Source organism: Chamaea fasciata, unplaced genomic scaffold (genome assembly GCF_029207755.1).
Source record: "Chamaea fasciata isolate MVZ Bird 193981 ecotype frontalis unplaced genomic scaffold, bChaFas1.0.hap1 SCAF_1, whole genome shotgun sequence".
Taxonomy (NCBI): Eukaryota; Metazoa; Chordata; class Aves; order Passeriformes; family Sylviidae; genus Chamaea; species Chamaea fasciata.
The window spans coordinates 70,010,718-70,032,071 of record NW_027094086.1 but is presented as its reverse complement, the minus strand read 5'-3'; the positions used below and the strand labels follow the sequence as shown (position 1 = coordinate 70,032,071).

At 40.0% G+C, this 21,354-nt stretch overlaps 1 protein-coding gene across 12 annotated transcripts in view; it reads left to right on the top strand.

Moving 5' to 3' along the window:
• Positions 1 to 21,354, top strand: part of IKZF1 (IKAROS family zinc finger 1) — a 71,083-nt gene that overhangs the window by 16,210 nt on the left and 33,519 nt on the right. For 10 of the 12 annotated variants that reach the window (XM_066185727.1, XM_066185736.1, XM_066185718.1 and 7 more), the window contains exon 3: positions 3,568 to 3,681. In XM_066185727.1, coding sequence (XP_066041824.1) covers positions 3,568 to 3,681 — 114 coding nt within the window. Of the gene's footprint in view, positions 1 to 3,567; positions 3,682 to 13,164; positions 13,223 to 21,354 lie in introns of those variants that run through there. The other 2 variants (XM_066185673.1, XM_066185692.1) reach the window with 2 other exon arrangements.

Here is a 21,354-nt window from a genome sequence, read left to right as displayed (position 1 = left end):
TCTTTTCAACGGTCATAGCACCAGCAGCATCATTCTGGCAGGAACTGAATTACTCTTAGATCTGGATGTACATGTTAAAGGAACACCAGGACTTTGACAGAAATAAAGGATACTAAAACCTTACTGAACTAGGCAGCTTTTTCCCTTCCTCTCTTCTCTTATGTCTTCAAGTATATTTCTAGAGCAGAGTTGAGGAAACTCAAATCGAGAGAAGTTGAGGGTCTTGCCAAGCATCCCTGATAGCTTAGGCTCTTCTCTGACTATTTTTATGTAGAAATGGCAGCGTTGAAAATCTGAGACCATCTTGCAGAGATGGAGATTGAAATGAAGGAATTTTGATACAGCCTGCAGTTCTAATTCTTTCTATTTATGACTTGACCAAGAGCAACGCTAGTCAGTGGCAGTACCAGAAACAGAACTTCAATTCTACAGCTAAGATGGCTCTTTGCTGTAGAATAATTAATTAAAATAATAATAAAAAAATCCCCTTCACCCAAGATTAGATTTTATTTTTTATACCTCACTTCTTATGCTACATTGTTCTGTTATGTGACTTTTGAATAATTTTCCCCAGTAGTGGCCACTATGTATTGGGGTGGGGTTTAGCTCCTTTTCCTTTGACCAGTTGTTGGTCTGGACATGTCTGTTTGAAATTAAAATGGAAAGCATTCCCACCTTTCCTCATCCCCCTTCAAATCTAAATTCAGTTGCAAAAGAATGTTAGTGAGATTGTGTATGTGTAAGATTGCCATGCAGTAATGGACTTACCATGGTGTAATTATTTACATGCAGTTAAGGCATGAAATGCAAATACGATGCTCTAGAATCCAAGAGACAAAGCTCAACAAATGGATCTATTTTAAATCTACTAGTTTTGCCCTGTCTTTTTGCATGTAGGGATTTCTCTATCATGTGTAACAAGAAGAAATTAAATTATAGTTAATGGGTCATTAGAAACAAGTTTACCAAATTTTCTTAACTACAGTCTCCTGCAAAGAGGGAAACAGACCTGATCTCCAGCTTCTGCCCCACCAAGTCCATGAGGAAAGTCTGATTCATACTGAGAAAACTGCTATTAATTTAACAAGGAGAAGACTGATACCCATTTAGTGAACCAAAGAGTTCACCACTGCAAATGTACTCTTCTGCTAACAGGAGAAGTCTACTTAAGTAGACCAAGTCTACTTAGACTACGTATTGTAGGATGCCTAATAGCACACTTTTAAAGACATTATTTTGTCTGTTATCTGTTATCCCGTAGTTCTGGTATTATGAGTTTATATTGGTTTGTAGTCAAAAATAATCTTCAGGTTTTTAGGATAATTGTTCTTCTCAGCCAAGATTCAGTCAAAGCATCAACTTCCATTGTGGTAACTGGTAGTGCACTTTGATCCTTGGAAGAGGCAGGTAGCTTTGGATTACTGTTACATTTTAACAAATTTCCTTAACTTACATGTAATGTGAAGAAAGCTGCCAGGCTGTTGCTTGCCCTCTAATTAAACCTCTGGGGTTTTTGGTTTTTGTTTTGTGTGGAGTGAAATGTGTTGAACAAACAAATATTTCAGCTGTCTCTCCTCACTTGTACATCTTACCTGTAAGACATATCTCAGTTTGGCAGGTTAGGACTTGCAATGGAAAGTCGCTCTCAGTTCTGTAAGTTCCCTACATCCCAGAAATATGAAGAAATAACTAAATAAGGAGCTAAATAGTGAATGACAAAAAAAAAAATGAACTTACTTCCTGCTTTTGTTTTCCTTTGCTGTAAAATTCATATTCCCTCTTGTACATTTAGGCAATCTGCCTTTGCTCTTGCACTGACATCCAGTGGGTGTGATTTTGCCCATTTAAGAATATCCCACAGAAGCTGGGTATGAGGGGACCTTATTAAATCATGTAGTTAATCCCCCTGCCAGTGCAGGACTGTTTCTTCAATGCCCTGGAGTCCTCTAGCTGCAATTTGGGATGGTTTCCCTGATGCTGCTCTCAAAACTCCTGCTCAGCGATTATTCCACATTTTGATAGGTGCGGCATTAAGAAATGCAGTCACATACTCATTTCATTCAATTAAACATAGGTTTGTGCAAACAACCCAAAACAGCTAATTTGGAAGATGGCTTAAAAGTATCTGTCATTTTTCCCCATCGTGATCAGTATAGATGGGAAAACACAATGCTTTGATCCATCCAGGAGGCAGGGAGAAATCATTCGCTTCGTTCAGATCAAGTCCATAACTGGCACCACTAAACTTCTATCACTAAAATAAGCAGTATTTGGTTTAGTTTTTCCATTTCTGCTAAGTGTTTTAAGGTTTAATTGATGTTTGTGTTTTAATGAGAGAATTCTCATTAGGAAGAAAACCCACTAATTTGCTAGGGCTTTGTGCCATAGAATTACTACCCTTACCAGTGTGCCAATTGCCACAGGATGTTCAACAGATTTCATCAATGTAATTTGGTAACATCTCCATTTTTGAGACAAGGGTCTTATGTGAACATTACTGCATTCAAATTCTGCTCTGGGTCTGTTCTATTCTTCGCTATTAATGCAAAGGCCAGTCTTTTACTAATAGTCAATGAAATTAATCACTTAAATAATTCCTTCAGTAGATGTTTCCAAGGCATGCTTTTGTTAGAGATGTATGCAGTTATTTTAAAAGAAGTTCTGCAAGACAGTGATAGTACTGTGGGCAGGAGATGTATGCTGTGACTGAGGGCTGAATCAAGAAACCTGACCATTTCTGGAAGCACAATACTTAGCAAGATAGTTCCTTTTCTTACTGTATTGTGTTCGGCACTGCAACAGTTCTACAATGCCTACAATGTGTTAAAGCACTAAACTACCTCTGCAAACCCTTGTGTACTCAAGATATTGGGGTTTGTTTCTTATTTGCAAATAGAAGACAATAAAATCCTCAAAGTCATGTGTTTACTGAACTCTGCCAATTCTACGTGTTTAAGAAGTCCTGGTACCTACAGACACTTCACTACTTGTAGGCACAAGGACCAGGCAGAGTTTGATCTGTGGGTATTAGTGAAGCTTGCTGGCATTGTAGCTGAATTTTTAGTTGAAGATAAAACTTTATTTTTGAGGTAGGTCTTGTGGAGCCCCAGAATACTTGTGGGTTAGATTTCACTATGTTTTTGAAGCAAATCTAGATGTGTTCTCAAGGAGAACTTGTGGAAGAAAGAAGAGTTTTTACGAAGGATGTCCATTTCATAACCTTTGTAATCTGTCAGTCTGTATTGGCTAAATTGGGTCTGCTGAGCATAGCAGCTGGAAAACATACATATCTCACAAATATCCAAAATGATATGGCTAATAACTGTGTATCCAGACTCAGTACATTTGTCAGAGACATTGGCATGCATTTGTTTAAAAAATATAATTCCCTTGTATTCGTAAGAAGTTTTCTCTGCAGGAGAGTTGGGTTTGGTCTAAGAATATCATGCTTTCCTAGCGTTTGGGGGGAGGGGGGGTTTAAGTTTTATTTGGTTTATGGTTCCTCTTATTGTATTATTTGAAAATGAGGCTACTCTGACAACTAACTGATGCTCTCCTCACTACTAGGAAAGGAAAGTCCTCCAACTAGTGATGTCCCTGATGATCCAGATGAACCTATGCCAGAGGACCTTTCAACTAGTACTGGAGGTCAGCAGAGTTCTAAGAATGACAGAATCTTGGGTAAGATAGCAAATACACTCTGTTAAGAAATACTAGTAGATGATATAGCAATAATGTAAATTACTTTTTCACAAGTTGGTTAGCAAGCAGCTCCTGTGCCTCTTCATCTTCTTCAGATGCATAGTGTTTTTGGTGCAACCTTTTCTTTGGGAAAGACATCTTCATCCACAGAGAACTTATAAAGATCCCGCTATTTATCTTCTTTCTAAAGCATGATTGTTGCATGAAATTCTTCCCAGGAGTTTTCATTCTGTTTAGGAAATTAGGAATTAAATTTAGGAATTTAGGAATTCTGTTAGGAATTACATATGTGGTTCCAGATCTAAATTATATGAAGTCAGATTTGATAAAAATTCAGTAAATGCTTGGGTACTTTTATTTTTATTATTAATTTGAATTCTATCTTGAATTTTATTGTATTATCTGCTATTCAGATTTCTTCAGAAATGCCTATTATAGCATACACAGTATTTATATATTTGCAATTCCAATATCTGATCTCCATTTATCCTTGATTTTTTTCATGGGAAAGCTTTAGAAAACACTTGTATTTTAGATAAAAATCCACAATTGATGAAGTCTGTTGGGTTAAAATTTTTGTCCAGAGATTATTGTGCAAAATGCTGATTTTTCTTAGATTCACACCAAGAATTAGCAATGCTGCTGACTACTGCATGCACCAGCTCCCATGTACTGCACTAAAAAGACTAAATATTACTTGAGCACCATGTCTGTTTACTAGTAGGAAAAAAAAAAAGGAAAAGGGGGAAAAAAAGCACACTGACTCCCAGAATGCTGTGATCGATGCCCTATATGGTAATAATATTTCTGTAAAGGGATGACTATCAAAGTACAAGTACTTACCCACAAATAAAAGCACTGCTCATTATTCTTACATTCTTACATTATTGTAAGAGTAAGGGTCACAGTGGACGATTTACAGAAAGATTGCAAGTGCCTTTAAATAATTATTGTCTAAGGAAATCCAGTGAAGGATACGAGGTGGAAAGGGAGACACAGAATGCAAAATAATGAATTCAACATAATGCAGCAGGATGGTGTCAGCATTAGGAACAGAAGCTACTCCCACATTCCAGCCATAGCTAGTACTGAGTCCATCATATTGTGCATCTTCATTTTATTTACCGTTTGATCACCTCTTATCAAAAATGTGAGCAAAAATTTCAGCTCCTACAAGGACATTGACATACTTTATGAAAAAAAATCATATTTAAAAATGCTTTTAAAAAATCTGATCACTTACTAAATGCTTTGTTTTTCAGTCTAAAGATCTTGGGACAAAATCTTTCATTAAGTGCTTGTCTATTGACTCAGTAAAAAGGGTTATGTCTCCTTTCTCCCACAGTAACTAACCCTACAAAATATTTAAGCCTTGAGTCAAAAATTAATTTTTTAAGTTCTTTGTTCAAACTCAAACGGGACTTTTCATTGTATTGAATCTTCTTTAATATACACACAAATATCGGCAGACCCAGAGAAGGTGAACTTTATATTTGCTGATGATGTAATGATTCTGCCAACAGTTCAGTCATATATCAATATGTACATATATTCTAAATATGATAAGTTCCATCTGTTATTCTCATTACTCAGCAATAAATACAGATTTTCCATGTCCTGACATTAACATTTTTTCCACAGCCACTTTCTCTACTCATGGCTTTTTTGTTTACAAGGGTTACATCTTGCAACATTTACCATAGTCAACAGAAACAAAGACAAGTCACAATATGCTGCTTTATGTATCATCTGTAGGTATCAACTCCAGTGCTTGCAGTGTTTATCTTTTCTGTAAAGCTGCATACGCTTTTACCTCTTCTATTGCTCCTTTTTGCTAGCTCTAAGCTAGCTCTCTGAAAATGGTATACTAAAAAAATTAATTCTCCCTTTTTACAAAGAGGATCTGAACACATACCCCAGGCATATCAGGAGCCATATGATTGCCATGCACATTCTGTATCTTCATTAAAAGAAAATCTCTTCAGAATAAAATAACACCTTAGGAGTGGTGTTTAGCCTATATGATCCTATAAGTGTATTAGGGGTGAGGGGGGCTGTCTTCCTTTCTAGGCAGTGGCATGGCAGTGTAGATAAGCTTGGTGTTTAGTACAACACTGTCATTGCCAAGTCCCAAGGTCTGTTCCTCACTGCTATTTATCACCAAACTTAGGTAGAGAAGAACGATCTGAAAAGTAGTTTGAAGATTGAAACATAGACAGGAGAGCATTGTAAAGACCCACTGATGTTATCTGTGTACATCTGGCAGGTGGGAGCTAGACTGTGGCCTGTGGTAACTCACAGGCCCTGCACAAGCAGATATGGCCAGCTAACAATTTCTCTCTATATGACTTTCCTAATGTCCCATCTGTTTCTTTCATCAAAAGGGAATCCCCTAGCATTTGGATTTATTTCAACATGGGATTTAGAGTGCATTCCACTTAACCCGTAACACCCATAACACCCTGAGAGATCAGCTGTCCATACAGCATACACCATGGAATTTGAGTCAGACATTTAATGAAGAGGGTCTCTATATTCTGGAGGACTTTTTTGTACATGTAGGGCTATAGAGGTAACAATGGGAATTGCAAGTTTGTTGAATGAAAAGAATAAATATTTACCTCATCCTACTGAAATTAGGTGAGAAACCTGTTTTTAATTTTAATCAGCCTGTGAAATAGAAATGTTCAAGTGACAGCTTGCTTACTCAGATTTGTAATAACGTTTAATGAAATAATTTTTAACCCTGGAGTCAAAAGTTTAATTACCTTTTTCATCAATTTAGCATTTCAAAGGTCAAAGATTTCAGGAAATAAGCTATTTTTAGAAAAGAAAGATAGGCTTTACACCTCCATGTGTTTTCAAAAATCTCCTTTTTTTCTGCTTCCAAACCTGTACTAAGACTTTAATGTGGTGCTACAGAGCTGATAGAAACATTTGAAATATTTCTTCTGCTCTGAGAAGAAAGATATTTAAGTCCTCTACTTGCCAGATTTTATTGGGTGCCTTCAGTTTTTGAATTATCATTTTGAATTTATCGGACAGGGTGCAAATTTCATGAAGGAGGTACCATGGGGACCATGAAATATATGTTTTGACTTGGGTCCCCAGGTAGGGGGGATGCCCAAAACATGGGTTTCTTCTGACCAATACAAAAATGATCGACAGTGTGAAAGGGTGATTTATGGAAGTATAGTTATCAACAGTTTCTAGTAATAACCCCAAGTAGCACAGAAAAGCAGAAATGTATTGAAGAGATGTCCCGGTCACCATCAAGGCTCTTCATTTCCTTGATGAGCTTACCATGATTTTAATGTTGCAACCCCAGAAAGCCACTATGTGTTGAGCAGCTTTCTTCCGCATGCTTAATTTCTGCTGCTCTGTCCACTAGATCTTCCTCCTTCCTTGTCCTATTCTCCACCCCAAATTTGCTTCTCACGCTGATCTGGCACCTGTAACATTTTATTATTTTCTTCTTATTCTTTTCAGCCATGTGCTCTACAGATAGTTTCTCTAGAAAACACGGTGAACATTTTCAGCAAAGTGTGAGATTTTCACAGCTCTTTAAGGTTCTAGAGACTCTGTTATATCGTCTCTCCTAAATATCCTTCTGAAATCTTGGTCTGAGTTACTTAGAAGTACATATCCCACTGAAAGTCCATTCTATTAAGAATTAGTGCTTTGCAGCCTGTTTTGAACAGCCCTATTTCCCATAGCACCCTATTGGAAATATCATTTGATAATTCTCAGAATCCACAAGTCTCGGGTTAAACGTGGCGTGCACCTTTCGTGGATGATCAGTACTGAACATCCTGTGTGTGGTAAACAGTTGCAATTTAGGGCTGTTTTTGCTCTGAGACTGTATCCTAATTCAAGCCATGTGTGGGAAGTTAATGACTCAGTGAGCTGTAGATCAGACTCTACTTCATGGAGAAAGAGCCATTTGCTCCAGTGGTGGCATTTATGTAGAAATGTAGGCAGTGCCTTCCTTTATCCTTAACTGCCCATTCCATAGGTGGCCATCACTGGGTAAAAAAAGCCATCTCATAGTGCTGGTGGCCTCTGAAAGAGGCTGTGGGCTCACCATTTCTGCACAGATAGCTGTCTGGTGCTGCAGATGACCATAAACTTCTAAGGTAGAAGTCAGATATTACCACTGTAGTCACAGATTGCAGTCTGGGCCTGGAATAAATAATGTATAGAGATCTTCTTTTTAAGAGGTGGGGAGAATTCATCTCACAAAATTGGGTTGAAACTGTTGTACAATTGACAGAGTATACCCAAAGTAACCAGTCAAGGTGATCATAGACATCAATAGAACACAGACAAGATTCATATGAAGTTATAAAGTCTATTTGTTTAAAATAAATAAGTATGGGAAAAGACATTAAAAGGAAGATTTTTTGGACATTTTTCTCTCCCAGTGGGAAATACCAGGTGATGATGTTGCATCCCTCCCACAACTCAGTTACTGAAGAGAAGCCTGTGTAGCTGCAGGCTTCAGTGCGTGGCATCACTGGGACCCTGACATTGCCTTCACACTCTGGTGTCTTCCCTCCCAGCCATGGGCATTCAGAGGTTGTAACCTGCATGACGAGCTACTGCTGATGCAGGCAAGTGTCCCCTCTCTGAGCAGCTTTGATGCTTTACTTCCTTAAAAGGAGCTCAACCATTTAAGAGCATGGGCACAAGCATTGCTGAGGGGCCACCAGGCAACCGCAACCATTGCCATTACATAAATCTACTGCAACTCACACACAGCTGGGTGGAGTCAGAGAAAAAGTGTGGAAAGGCAGCAGACGGAGGGGAAAAGCGAGGAAAGATAAAAGGGGAAGTGCCCCACCCTAGCTTGCAAAATCTGTCCTGTGGTTCAGACAGGTTCAGCTCACTGCTGCCCTGGTAATTCTGTTGGGCAGGGAAAGGGGCTGAAGAAAAAGAGTGCTGGAGCTAAACATCTTTGCATACCCCTCCTTGGGGGTGTTCAGTGGCTATGAAGGCAGTGTCTTGTGTATGAATAATAAAGTGTGGCATGTGTGTGCCTGGACATTCAGAGAACCAAATTCTGAGACCTGAGGTAACCTGGAGGACTGTGTAATATGTTTTATTTGCTCAGTTTTCAGATGGACATCTCTGCTGCTCAAAGGTACGGAAGTGTGTAAAAGCTGATGAGCCTTTGTGAATAATCAGTGATAATTGCTATCTCACCTGATGTAGCCCTCATGCGAACAGAGAGACAATTTGTTTTGAGATGGTTTGGGAAGCTTTGAAAATTGTCTTTAACCCTCCGCAATGAAACAAGGCTTGAAAGTCCAACTTAGGAGGCTTCTGAAGGAATTGAAAAACTTGAAGCTGAAATATTTTAGGAACTTTGAAAAATAGGGAAGTGAGGAATCTCCCCTCTTGTTTGGTCTGAAGCCCCTATTTCTAACCCCAAAGTAACATTCCCCAGTATGGACTGGTATTGTATGTTCTGAGAGTCTGTCAGTTACGATATATATATTTTTTTAAGGAGAACACAGGAGATATTTTTGTCAGGATTATTTTCATTTTGTCTGCAAAACTCTTATGGGGATTTGTATAGAAGAGGATGGGGGTGGTTTCATTGGAGAAGGCATGTGAGAAATTTCATTAATGCCCTTAAATATGTCATACAGGATATAAGTTATATTCCAGCCTTCAAAGGTATGTTTTGCATGAGCATAGTGTGAAACAGTGTGCTAGAGTGAGGTGCAGAAGACCCAGGTATATGGGGCCATTGGGAATTCCCTGTTGTTCCAGAGACATGCTCTGATCTTTGTAACAACTTAGGACGCAAAACGATGTGCACAAAGGCAAATGGAAAAATGCCCTATTACTGAAAGTGAATTCCTCTATCAAATTTAAAAATGCTTGCTGCAAGTAATGGAGGGTGAACATTTTCAGAATAAACTTGCAAGAAATTTGTGGAAGTGAGGGTGACCCAGCCTGGAAAACAGAGCTGCCACAGCCCCATTGTAGGCCGTGCTGCATTATGACCTCTCAACCCGTGCAAAGTTCTCTCAACCCGTGCAAAGCCAGATCAGGCATGTAAAAATCTGCCCTCTTGATGCAACCGTAGCACATGACAACATCAAATCTTTGAGAACAGAACTGATCCTAAAAAGAGTTGTACCTTTACAATGATTTTTATTTAGTTTTGTGAGGAATTTTTTTACTCAGAAGTATGACAGCAGGAAGATTTGTGTTGCCACTGTGTGGCAACATGATATTGCAGGAGGTCCTGAAGCTAAGGGGTTTTTTTCTCGCATTTCTACAGAGCTGTGTAGCTTGTGGAGCTGCAGCCTATTTCATGAGCACCGTCTGGGTAAAGCTGTGTTTTCAGAAGAGAACATCAGCACAGAAGTCAGGAAAACCCTGGGAACTGTGAAAGTTTTGTTTCTTCAGTGTTGGAGAGTGGCCAGCATTGCTTGAATTGGAGAGATGCAGTGTGTTTAGCTGTGTGGCTTTAGGTACAGAGATTGAGTCTGCTGATCTAAACTGCAGTGAGAGGAAGTTCTCTTTATCTGAGCAGAAGAGATGGGCCTCAGAGATAAGCCCCATTCTAGCTCAGGAGTAAAATTTATCTAGCAGGATCTCAGCAGTGGCTGCAGCTCAACTCAGAAACAGCAGGCTCGGGCTGGAAGACGGGCATATTTTAAGCTGGGGAAGAAGTCTGTAACTGTGACTTGCAAAAATTCAGGTTATGTTTAAGGAATGGTTCTTCATCAAAAGGTTGGATTGACTTCCCAACACCAGCCACCCCTCTGTTCTGTGTTAATTCTTGCTTGCTCTTTGTTGTAGACTTGCTTTATGCCTCGAGCAAGTTTTGTTTCACCCCAAGTGCTCTTCAGGACTAAACCGTGCAACATAACCGCTGGGCTGAGACACAGTGCAGGGACTACTTGGCTCTACAGAGGTGCTGTTTTGGAACCAGCTGCTCTTTTGGTTTTGTTTAGCCACTCCTCACATTTCTGTAATTTCAACTCCTGCTGTGGTGTCTCCCTGGGAAGAGATGGTTTCTGGATGCAGAGGAGCTGCCGCTGTGCTCTCCCCTCAGATGTGAACTTCCCGGGCTCTGTCCAACAGTAAAATGGGCAAACACAGCGTCACTTTGGCTTGATCCACCACATCTGAGATTTGCAAGGAAGGATCTGCAGCCTGGCCATGCCTCCGCAGTTTTCTCCAATGTAGAATAAGCCCTTTATGATAAAGAGAGGGGATGGAAGAGCTCCTTTTTGGAGCTGTAGTCCTAAAGCCAGGAGTGAACACCACTCACTGCAGCAGGACAGAGGTTTGTTCCTGAACCTTTTCTTTGAGCTTGCTCTGTGAGGTTTCTTGAAGCCTCAGATGGTCTCTCAGGAAAAAGCATTGCCCAGAAGGCAGTAGGTAGGTGTGACATAGCCACCAGTGCAGGCTTACCCTCAGCATGTAATTTATGGTGAAGATGTGGGACCACAACAAGCATTTAAACTTCTGAAGGTGGATCAGCTAGCATCCCAGGATTTTGGCTTCCAGAGACAGCTTATTGGAAACTGTCATGCCTCATCCAGCTGCCTCCCTGAACAAGGAAGTGAGCAGAGCAGCAGCCCAAAAGCAGCTAGAACTCAGCCTGCAATGCTGGACACCCTGCTGTTCCCTCCCTCCCTCCCTCCCTTGCCTCCTCCATCACCCATAGGTGGATTCTGTGTTGTGAAGTTGCACATGCAGGAACAGAATTCCTAGTAATATAACCCTGGTGTATTCTTTTTCTTGATTTTTTTACACATTTTGAAGTTAGGAATAATGCCAGTTCTTTTGCCGTTTGGGGTCATGTTTCTCAGAAATATTGAGGTGTCTAAGTTACCTGCATAAAAAGAGATCCCAGTAAGGTATCTAATCTATCATTTCATCATTAGCCATAGTGACACCACAGGCACCAAGTAGGATTTTTGGAAGTGAGTAACCCATACTCTATTGATGCAAATGAGATTGTAATCCTAACATGGCAAAATCCATGCCCAAAAATTGGATTAAGAACCTAATTGAAGGATTGCAGGAAAAAAAAAATGACAGAGCAAGCACAGAATTAGTCTCAATTTCCAGCCAAAACAGGCCTGATCCAAAAAGAAAAGTTAAGGCACATGTTTTTCTCTTTGTTTTTCACATTCCATTTCCCGTGCTTCTCCTCCCCCAAAGATAGTCCAAAATTATCTCACTTGAGAAGTGTAATGAATGTAGCAAAAATGGAGAAACATAGCAGCATGAATTAACTTCCATTCTTCCAAGCCACATATCAGAGTTTAAATACAAAAAAAAAGAGAGGGAAAAAAAGGAGAAGAAACTGAAGAGTAAGGAGAACTTTGACATGAACCATTTTTTTTTTACCCTGGAAATGTTACTTCTGAGGAAGTGACTCTTACCAGAGTTTTCAGTAACTTCTAGATTATTTTATGGATCGATATGAGAAACTCACTTGTTCCCTGAAACTTCCTAAAAAATAAATAATTATTGAGATCTTTAGAATAAATTGCTAATTCCTTCATATAACAACATTTTGCCCTCCCTGCTGATTAAGTAACAACAGAAATGTTTAATGCAATGAAAAGGTGGGTTTAAACTAAAGTTGGTGACACTTTCAGCTTGTGTTGCAATTAATAGAAGAGGAAATATTCATTCTCCGTATTTCGTCATTTAAAAGCATCCTGTGTTTGTAAGAAGCTGTGATCAGCCAACATCCCTGCTATGGATTTGAACTTCCCAAATCTTTGGTGGTTTTTGAGTTTTGGGGATTTTTGTCTAAGCTAAGAGCTTTGTATTCTGATTTTTAATAGTGGCTTAGGGGGTTTTTGGAGGGAGATCTGTCCCTTCTCATTCACAGTACTGTGTATCTCAGCATTATATGGGCCAAGTTATGGAACCTGTTTTTTCCTGCTATGATCTGTGTTGCAATGCTCGGAAGTGGTGGCAGTAGTTGGCATTGAAGTGGGATGGTTTCATTAGCACCAAAATGGGGACTGTGCTGTTCCTGCACCCCTCATGCTGCATCTGCATTTCAGATACGTCCTTCCAGTTCTTTCCATATGAAAATTTATTTTCAGGGGAAAACAGCACATTGTAGAATTCACTATGAAAAATATGTTTGCCTTTTTATGGGGTGCTTGGGTTTTGTGCCCGGGTTTGCAAAGCAAAAACACCAATGAGACTGAGGGAAGTGTCAAACTGTGCATGATCCATGTGTACCCTGACCTCCAGCTGGCTGTTATTCACAATTCAGGCTGTGAATGTCACTGTCTTTCCAAAGCACAGCACTCCTCCCAGTTTTCCCAAACTGAAGCCATGCGCAAAGAGGTGAGAACATCCCTTCTGTACTGTTATGGCACCTTCCTTTCTGAGTCAAGGTTTATCCTTTTTCTCCCCAGAATCCAACTAATTTTGTAACTGGCACCTCCCATGGCTGGACGGTGGAGGGGACGTGGGGAAGCCCCAATGGCCAGCATGGTCACTGGAGCTTTGTCTGCTGCAGGTGTGGATTTACAACAATTTATCTAGAAGTCAAATGGGAACTAGGATTTTTTGGGGAGGGGTTGAATTTCCTGCCCATTTGTCCACATAATGGCAAGTAGAAGTAAAAATGAGAAATTATAATTGTTCTAGAAAAAGGCTTCAGTGGCTTTGGAGCCCAACACATTAAATATATGAGGGAGGAATAATGGTAATGAGGCATTACCTCTGTTGTGGTATCACATTTGTTTAATCTTGCCGCTACATTGCGAGTAGATCCTAGTAAAATTGGTATCCTATCATAGGCTTATTGTGGTGTTAAGTGGAATTCTTTTTCTCCTTGCAAAACAGACTGGAGAAGTCTGATATTGTTTATTCTGTAATTACACATTAATGAGTCTGTACATTTGCTGTACAGTATAAGCATTAATAATAAGCTCTTTCCTGTATTCAAAGAAAGAGACTGATTTATACCGTGCATGATACAGCCCTTGGTGTTTAGAAGAAAATGCAAATACGTTTTTCATTTCTAAAGCTTTTTACAATGCATTTGTTCTTTTTGATACTGCCTTTGAAACTTGAAATGGCTCCTGACAGTACTTTCCAGCTGTCAGGAACCAGTTATTCCATATTCTTCTCTTTCCTGTCAGGAGCCATTTATTCCATATTCTTCTCTTTGCATGTTTATATGTACACACATACACATATGTACCTACAAATATGTGTCTGTCAGCACACAAAATTATGTGCCTGCAAAACCAAGCTCCTCTCTGTTTATGTCTGTAAAAACAGTCCACATATGCAAAAGAACGTTTATCTTGAAAGCTGAGCTTTTCCTTCTTCTTAAGACCAAGCGAACATACACTCTGCAACATAAACCCATGCCATGAAAATATTTTTTTCAAACCTAAAAGAGGAAAAGGTTAGTTCCTGCTAACTTGTCTGTATCCCTATAAGAAACCTAACTGTAAATTCCATTTGGGAAGTGGGTAACAGCTGAGGAAGATCTGCTTGTACCCATTGTGGCTTTTGTAGTCTGCGTAAAGCTGCTGGGCCAAGGCAGCTGTGAAGGTCATTGTACTAGAAGGACCGCCAAGGGGTTCATGAAGATAGAGGGAAATGGAGAAAGGAGAGAGAGAAACACACACAACCCCAAGTCTTCCTTCCAGCATTCTCTGCCTGAAAAGGCTCTCCTGCTTGCCACAACTGGCTTAGCAGTGAGGGATACATGGGTCCTCAGGATTCTCCCCTGCAGCTCATAAGTGCTATTCCTCCTTGCATTCAGGTCTTCTACTAACTTAATTCCTTCCAGTATTATCTAAGTAAGGTCTGTAATGGAGAGACAGGGAAACATTAATGAAATATTTTTCTCCAGAAGATTCTTTTGCAGTCCTGTATCAAACTGAGGATTGCAGTGGAGCTTTGGGGAGTATATAGTACTCACAGCAGAGGGAGAGATGGGTGACACATTGAAATAATCTAATGGGAAATACAGATATAATATCTTGAATCTCTCCTTTGAGATACAGCCTTCCACTAAAAGCTTATGCATGCCTAGCTTGATAACTTTTTTAGGGGTGTTTCTGTAGCCAACTGAGCTAACAAATACAAAAGCACAGTTAAAAGTACCACTGTAATAAAGGTAGTGATGGGCGCCTCTGCTCTTCTGTCCCAGAAAGTAATTTGTATTCATGGAATCTCCTTACACGCATTTTGGGGAGCTTCAGGTAAGTTCAAAATATAACTCCTCAAAAAGACCAGGGTAGTTGAGCACAATGCAGTCCCCTGCCTTCCTGTGTGAGAACTCATATTTTCTCTGCAATGGTGGTTTTTTTCACCCCTCTTTTTTGCCCTCAGTGAGACAGAGCACAAATGGTTGCCTACTTCCTGAGAACACAGTGATCCTCACATTCTGGGCTGCGGGTTGTGTTTTTCACGTTCAGGCATAGGATGGAAGTTAATCAGATAGCCATGGGCAGCTCTAGCAAATAGCACATTTGCATCAGCAGAAGCTAGTTTCAGCAGACTTGCTGGGAAGGTTTGCTGCAGCATGCCACCATCCTGCCCTACTGACAGGCACTGCATGTTCTTTTGATAAAACAGATGGCAATAGAAAATGAAACTTTCAACGTTCTCTTATTAAGACGCTTGAGAAGCACCTTACCCTGAAGGTGTTAGTCTGTGATTCACATCAACTTTCCTGGTACTCCATGATGACTTTGAGGTAGAGGAATTTGAAGCTATGGATGAGCTTACTTCATTTATCCAGGTGGCAAGGAGAGCTCTTAGAACCGCTCTAATGCAAGTGACAATCCTGATGACTAGCAGTTTCCAAGAGTCCAAAGGCCTTCAAGTAGAATATGGGGATTACTGGGATTTGAGTGTTTTATGTGCTCAGAAATAATCAGCCAATACAATTTTTTTGTGTGTGTGTGTGTGTTGGACAAGTCACTTCAGACTCAAACTTGACTTGTTCTCTCTTCTAAATGAACAAAGCATCATTCACCAGTCCCAGATTTTTGTCTCCAGTTGCTGACCAGTTTACCAGGTAAAGGATCATTTTCTGAAAACCAAGTCTGCAGACTTTCTGCAGCATCTGACAGACTTACCTGGCCATGACCTGGCTCAGCCTGTATGACCAATAGCCCAAACTGTACTTCTGGATGTATGTGTTTGTAGGTGATGAAGTTAGCAGGATTTCATTTCCTTTCTTGACCTCACTATGCTCCCCAGCACAACCATGTCAGATACCAAAGTTTATTTTAGCTAATAAGAAGTAGCAACTTCTGTAAAACTGTTTTGCTTTTTAATGAGGAAGGTTTTTCAACATTTCCATTTGCCCCACACTTAGTCCTACCACACTCTCTGGGTGTTAGTATGAAATTTAGGTGCTTTTTGAATCCTGGGTTGGGCACTGCTGATGTATTGTCTCTGGCTTGGTTACAACACGGAGCTGCAACTTGGTAGTTAATGGGAAAGAAGGTTTCCTAATATGTTATGGCACGTTAGGACACACATTTGTGTGTTTCTACCCTGAGAATTCATCATATTTGGTGAAAACACAATGCAATGTCTTTTCCTTTGGAATATTTGAAAAACTCTTTTAAGATAAACTGAGAAGATGCTTTTAAAGGGATTCTTCCAAGTAAAATGCACTTATGCTGGCTGGGGCACGTGACTAGGAGCAGAGAGGAAGTTTGCCAGAAGCTTTGCCTCCTAGACACTTTTAACTATTCCATAAATGCTGAGATGGCAGGAAATGCCAACAATGATAGTCTAAATAGATCATTAACCCTTACAGGAGACCAAGTTTTGATCACCCTCTGAATGCCTGGCACCAGTTTTCACAGCACAGATCTTGTTCTAGTTGCATATAATTGTGTGTCCTCTGTCCATTTTAGCTCTTGTTGTTGGTGTAAGACTGAGAAAGAGAGTGAATTAAGCTCAGGGTTTTTCTACTGCCATTTTTTTCCAATTGTTTTGTTGGGACTTTTTTTTTGTCTCTGATTTTATGTTGTGGCACAGGGCTTCTGGAAAAGAACCTCTGTCGCTCTAAACACTGCACAAACACCAACAGAACACCCCAAAGAGTTTACAGTCTAATTAAGGCTATATATATACATAATTGATTAATTAAGCTTTACAAGTCCTAGCTGAGGTGTGTAAGGTATGGCAGAATGAAATGTAATCAATTGTGCTGTGCAATCTAAACCATATACAGTATTCTGGAGACCAGAGAGCAAATTTGTTTTTCTAACAGATGCAGCAAAACAGTCTTGTGTGTTCTTCTCCAGGGTGCAGTGGGATTGGTTTGGTTCAAAGTACTCACCTTCATTTTAAACCACATCTCTTTAGCTTGAAAAGTAAGATTGGAAAATATAAAGCAGGTAAAAGTAAATAAATTAAGGATTTGGTGATTGTACATGAGGGAATAAAATAAATATTGTCAATGAATTGTTACGTCACTTGGGGAATCACAAAATAATTAGTTTCCTGCCTTAAAATTAGTCTAGATTTTAGTACAGAGGAGCAATTTACTCTGTCACTTGGGCTTCTGGAAAAAGATGGGGGCTGATTCCAAGCTCTGTGCCTGACTTGGGAGGGCAGAAATCCTGGGTTATACCAGTGCAGTCAATGAATTTGCAGCCTGGTGCTGATGTGACAGAAGTGAGTGAGGCTGGTTTTGGGAGGCTGGACAGCTGAAAATAAAGTAGGAATATAAGCCCAAATTTCAGGATATCAAATCCATGCTCTGGTCCAGACTTTTCTTTATGCTAAGATGTTTCTGAAGATCTTTTGCATTTAAGAAAAAATAGCAATTTGGTTTTGGAGTGAGATTTCACACCTCATAACTGAACATGTATGAGAAGCACTACGCAACTGAACTAGAGATGACACAGTTTTCAGTTTTAGGTCATTTTCCACACCAGAGGTACAGGCTGAACCCCTCTCTTCTCTCCTTTCTCAGACCACTGTTTATTTTGTCATTCTGGCTTCAGTGTGGAGGATAATTAAAAACTGCTTTGGCTATTAAATAGCTTATGCTTTTTTTTTCTTTCTTTGAGGTAGTTGCCTTTAGGATTTTTACATCTTTCTTGGAACAGAGTGATAACATGGGAAAAGGTTAGCTGAGGAAAGATAAAATTTCTTTCCTGCTTCTGCATCAGTCTGAGGGAAAAAAAAAGTTTACTTTTTGACCTTGAGCAATCCTGGATAAGGGAGAGCTGGCTGAGGGCTCCAAGCATTTTATATCCGGTATTTTATGGGTAGAATCAAGGCTTATTAGACTGGATAGTAATTCTACCTTTGTATAATTCAGTAGGATGCATCACAGACTGTGAGCAGCATTTTCACAAATACCTAAGTTATACAATTTTTTTGGAGCTACAATTTCTGCCTGATCCATGGTCCCTAATCTTCTTCTTTGGAATACATACCAAGAGGGTGACCAGTGCATGGCCAGATTTCAGCTTTATGTTAGGACACTTGAGAGGCATGTACCTGAATATAGGAATCACTCTAAGCAGCAAAATGGCTTTTGAGTTCCCCATCAAAAAAAAAAAAATACAAACCAAAAAAGTCTTATCCCCATTTTAAAAGAATTGAAAAATGTGCAGATAGGGAAGTAAGGGCACATGATGGATTAAATGCCTTTCCCAAGGCCACACAGGAAGTCTGTGGCTAAGCTAGGAATTAAAGCTAGATTTCCTCAGTCTGCATCCAATGCCTTGCCCCCATTTCAGGCTGTAAAATTTTGTTTGCTATCAAATTCTCTGTTGGCTGAAGCAGTGGGACACTGAGTGTGAGAATGAGAAATATTAGAGAATAAATACTATTAATAATTGTTGAGAAACTGAGAATAGTTCTGGAGTTCAAGTATTACCCGTTTCTATTGCTATTTAGTGTTCTCTTTTTTCCAAGTTTACATCAGCATAAAAATCCCCTTGTGGTATTGTTCCTTAACCAAACTACTTGTGCCTTTCCCTATGGCTAGGGTTGCAGTGGAGCCCAATGCTTAGCTGTTTCCAACTGTTCTGGTTTAACAGTAAGTAACATTATGACTGGATTGGTAGAAAAATGATTCTATTTATGCATCTTTTGCTTTACATTTCACATCCAAAGTCAAAAAGAAAAGTTACATCCATTTCCTATGGAGAATATCCATATCTATGTTCTCTCTTACCATGCTCATTTGATTTAACAAAACATTCTTTTTCTTGAACTGCCACATGACTGAATTTTATCCTTGGAAATCTGAACTACATCAAGAAGGGCTCCACTGAAGCAAAAACCAGACCAGGACCAGTAAAGCCAGAAGAAGGCAGGTCATTTCCCTCAAATCTGAACTAAACAGAAGTCCATCTCTATAGTAGGTAGGATATGACAAGCTAGGCAAAACCTTCACAGTGGTTATAGTTCCTCTCACATAAGTGTAGTGGATATTGCACAGCTTGGTCACTGCCAGCCCTACAAGAACAATGCCCTGTATAAACTCTGCTCATGTAGACTAGAGGTACTGGTGCTGTGCCTGTAGGGAAGTGGGAGAGCAGTCACAGCTGCAGGATGGGACATGCAGTGCAGGTCCCCAACAGTGATTCCATTTCAGGGACTGTTGCCATGCACTGGAGAGCAGTGCTAACTCCTTCCAATGCAAGTAGGAAGTTTCAGATGTCCCAAATTACATTGACTTTAGCTGAAGAAATAAACACTGCTTAAGTGGCACAAAGGATATTTTCTAATTTACAGATAAATGGTAGAGAGAAGAGCTGAACCTGCTAATATTCTCTGTTCAAGTGTATTTCAAAAAAAGTGAAGCCTTACTGAAACCCATTACTTATCACCTCCTGACAGCCTCTTTTGTGGGGAGTAGCCCCAAATGGTTTTGACAGTTCTTTCAATAAGGTAGCTTTCATGCAATGATGAACAAATAAATATCACAGTACACCTTTGTGTAACACTCCTGTCTTAATTTACTTGCAGAATTTCACCACTACCTTCCTGAGAAACAAAAATTCAGTTAGCCACCAGATAAGACAAAAACTGGAGCTTGACTCAAAAATGATGCATAACTGTTAGTGTTGTGATATTTACAGAGGATCATTTCTCACAATTTTACTGTCTACTTAGGTCTTTATCAGAGAAATTTTTGCTGAAAAGTCCCCAAGAAATGGGAGAGTGTAATAAGCTGGTATTCCCACTCTGTTCTTAAAGAAGTCCATGTTCTGTTTTGTATCCATTTTGCCTGGAAACGAAGAAGAGAAAATTCTTTATGTGTATCTCAAACGCTTTCTGCTCCAGGCAAGTTTCATTCTGAACAAGTGGGACACATGATCTCAGTGGAAGGACTTCCTAAGTTGTCTGCTCCATCCACTGCCAGCCAGGCAGGATTGCCCAGTTAGGCAATCCCTACTCTGCTTTAGCCAATTTCCTTCTGTATTCTTCCATCACTCTGTCCCCCATGGCTGCCTTCAGCAAAAAAGACCATTGCCTAATTGTGCCTTTGATATGAAGGTAAGGAATGGGCTGGGAGTTAGTTCAGGTTTGGAAGAGTCCAGCTGCACACAGGGTGCCACAGTTTGGTGCCTGTCTTAAAGTAGGTGAGGAAAGGAATACATGTCAAGTGGGTGAATGTCAGAGAGGAATAGTAATCTGGAAGATTACTGGAGAGGCAAAAAGGGCTAAATCTTTCTAATTTTTGTTAGTTTTAATTTTTTTTCTACTAAGCCACTAAGTATAATTCCTTGTCTATGCTTCCCTTTCTGTCACTTCTCCATAATTCTTAGCATTTCAGTTGGGCTGCTGTCTCTTGGCTGCTTCCTCTTTTCCTACTTTCCTATATTTCATTATTTGCACTTCTTCCTCTTAGAGTACTTTTATAACAGAGTGAGGAGGATGTGGAAATGTTACAGTGTGACACACAAACTGCAGTGTCACAACTGCAGCTCTTTTGTTTCACCTCCAGGAATGCAAAGAAGCAGATCAGGGTGGAGAGGCAGGAGTGGGTAGGGAAGGGAGAGATTTATAAATAGGGAAGAGAAATGACAAAAAAGTCAGAAAGTTTCCATCTTGGTAACTTGAGATAATAGCTTTCCTCATAGTTAAAGATAATCCCAAACTGCACCATCACTGGGTCCTTGAATGCAACAAGAGATGCAGGCAAGAACCAGTGTAGGGGCCTCCCACAATACTGCTGCAACAGAGGAGATACAGCCATGATGTGGTTTTGAACTTGCCTGTAGAGATGAAAGCTGAGCAGTGATCGAGACCTGTATTGTGCACAGTTCTTAAAACTGTCCTTTCAAAACAACAAACAAACAAATAATAGAACCTCAAAAGAAAAACTATTCTTAGGGCGCATGTCTGTATGTGAAGTAAACCTTTGGAAGATAACATGGTTGAAAATGAGATGCTGTAGCTCTCTTGAGATATCAGGCAGCTGGAAAAACTCCCTCCCAAGGACTTTCTCCAGCTGCTTCTAGGGCACCCATTAGTTAGAGCTCCTCTCCTCTCCTCTCCTCTCCTCTCCTCTCCTCTCCTCTCCTCTCCTCTCCTCTCCTCTCCTCTCCTCTCCTCTCCTCTCCTCTCCTCTCCTCTCCTCTCCTCTCCTCTCCTCTCCTCTCCTCTCCTCTCCTCTCCTCTCCTCTCCTCTCCTCT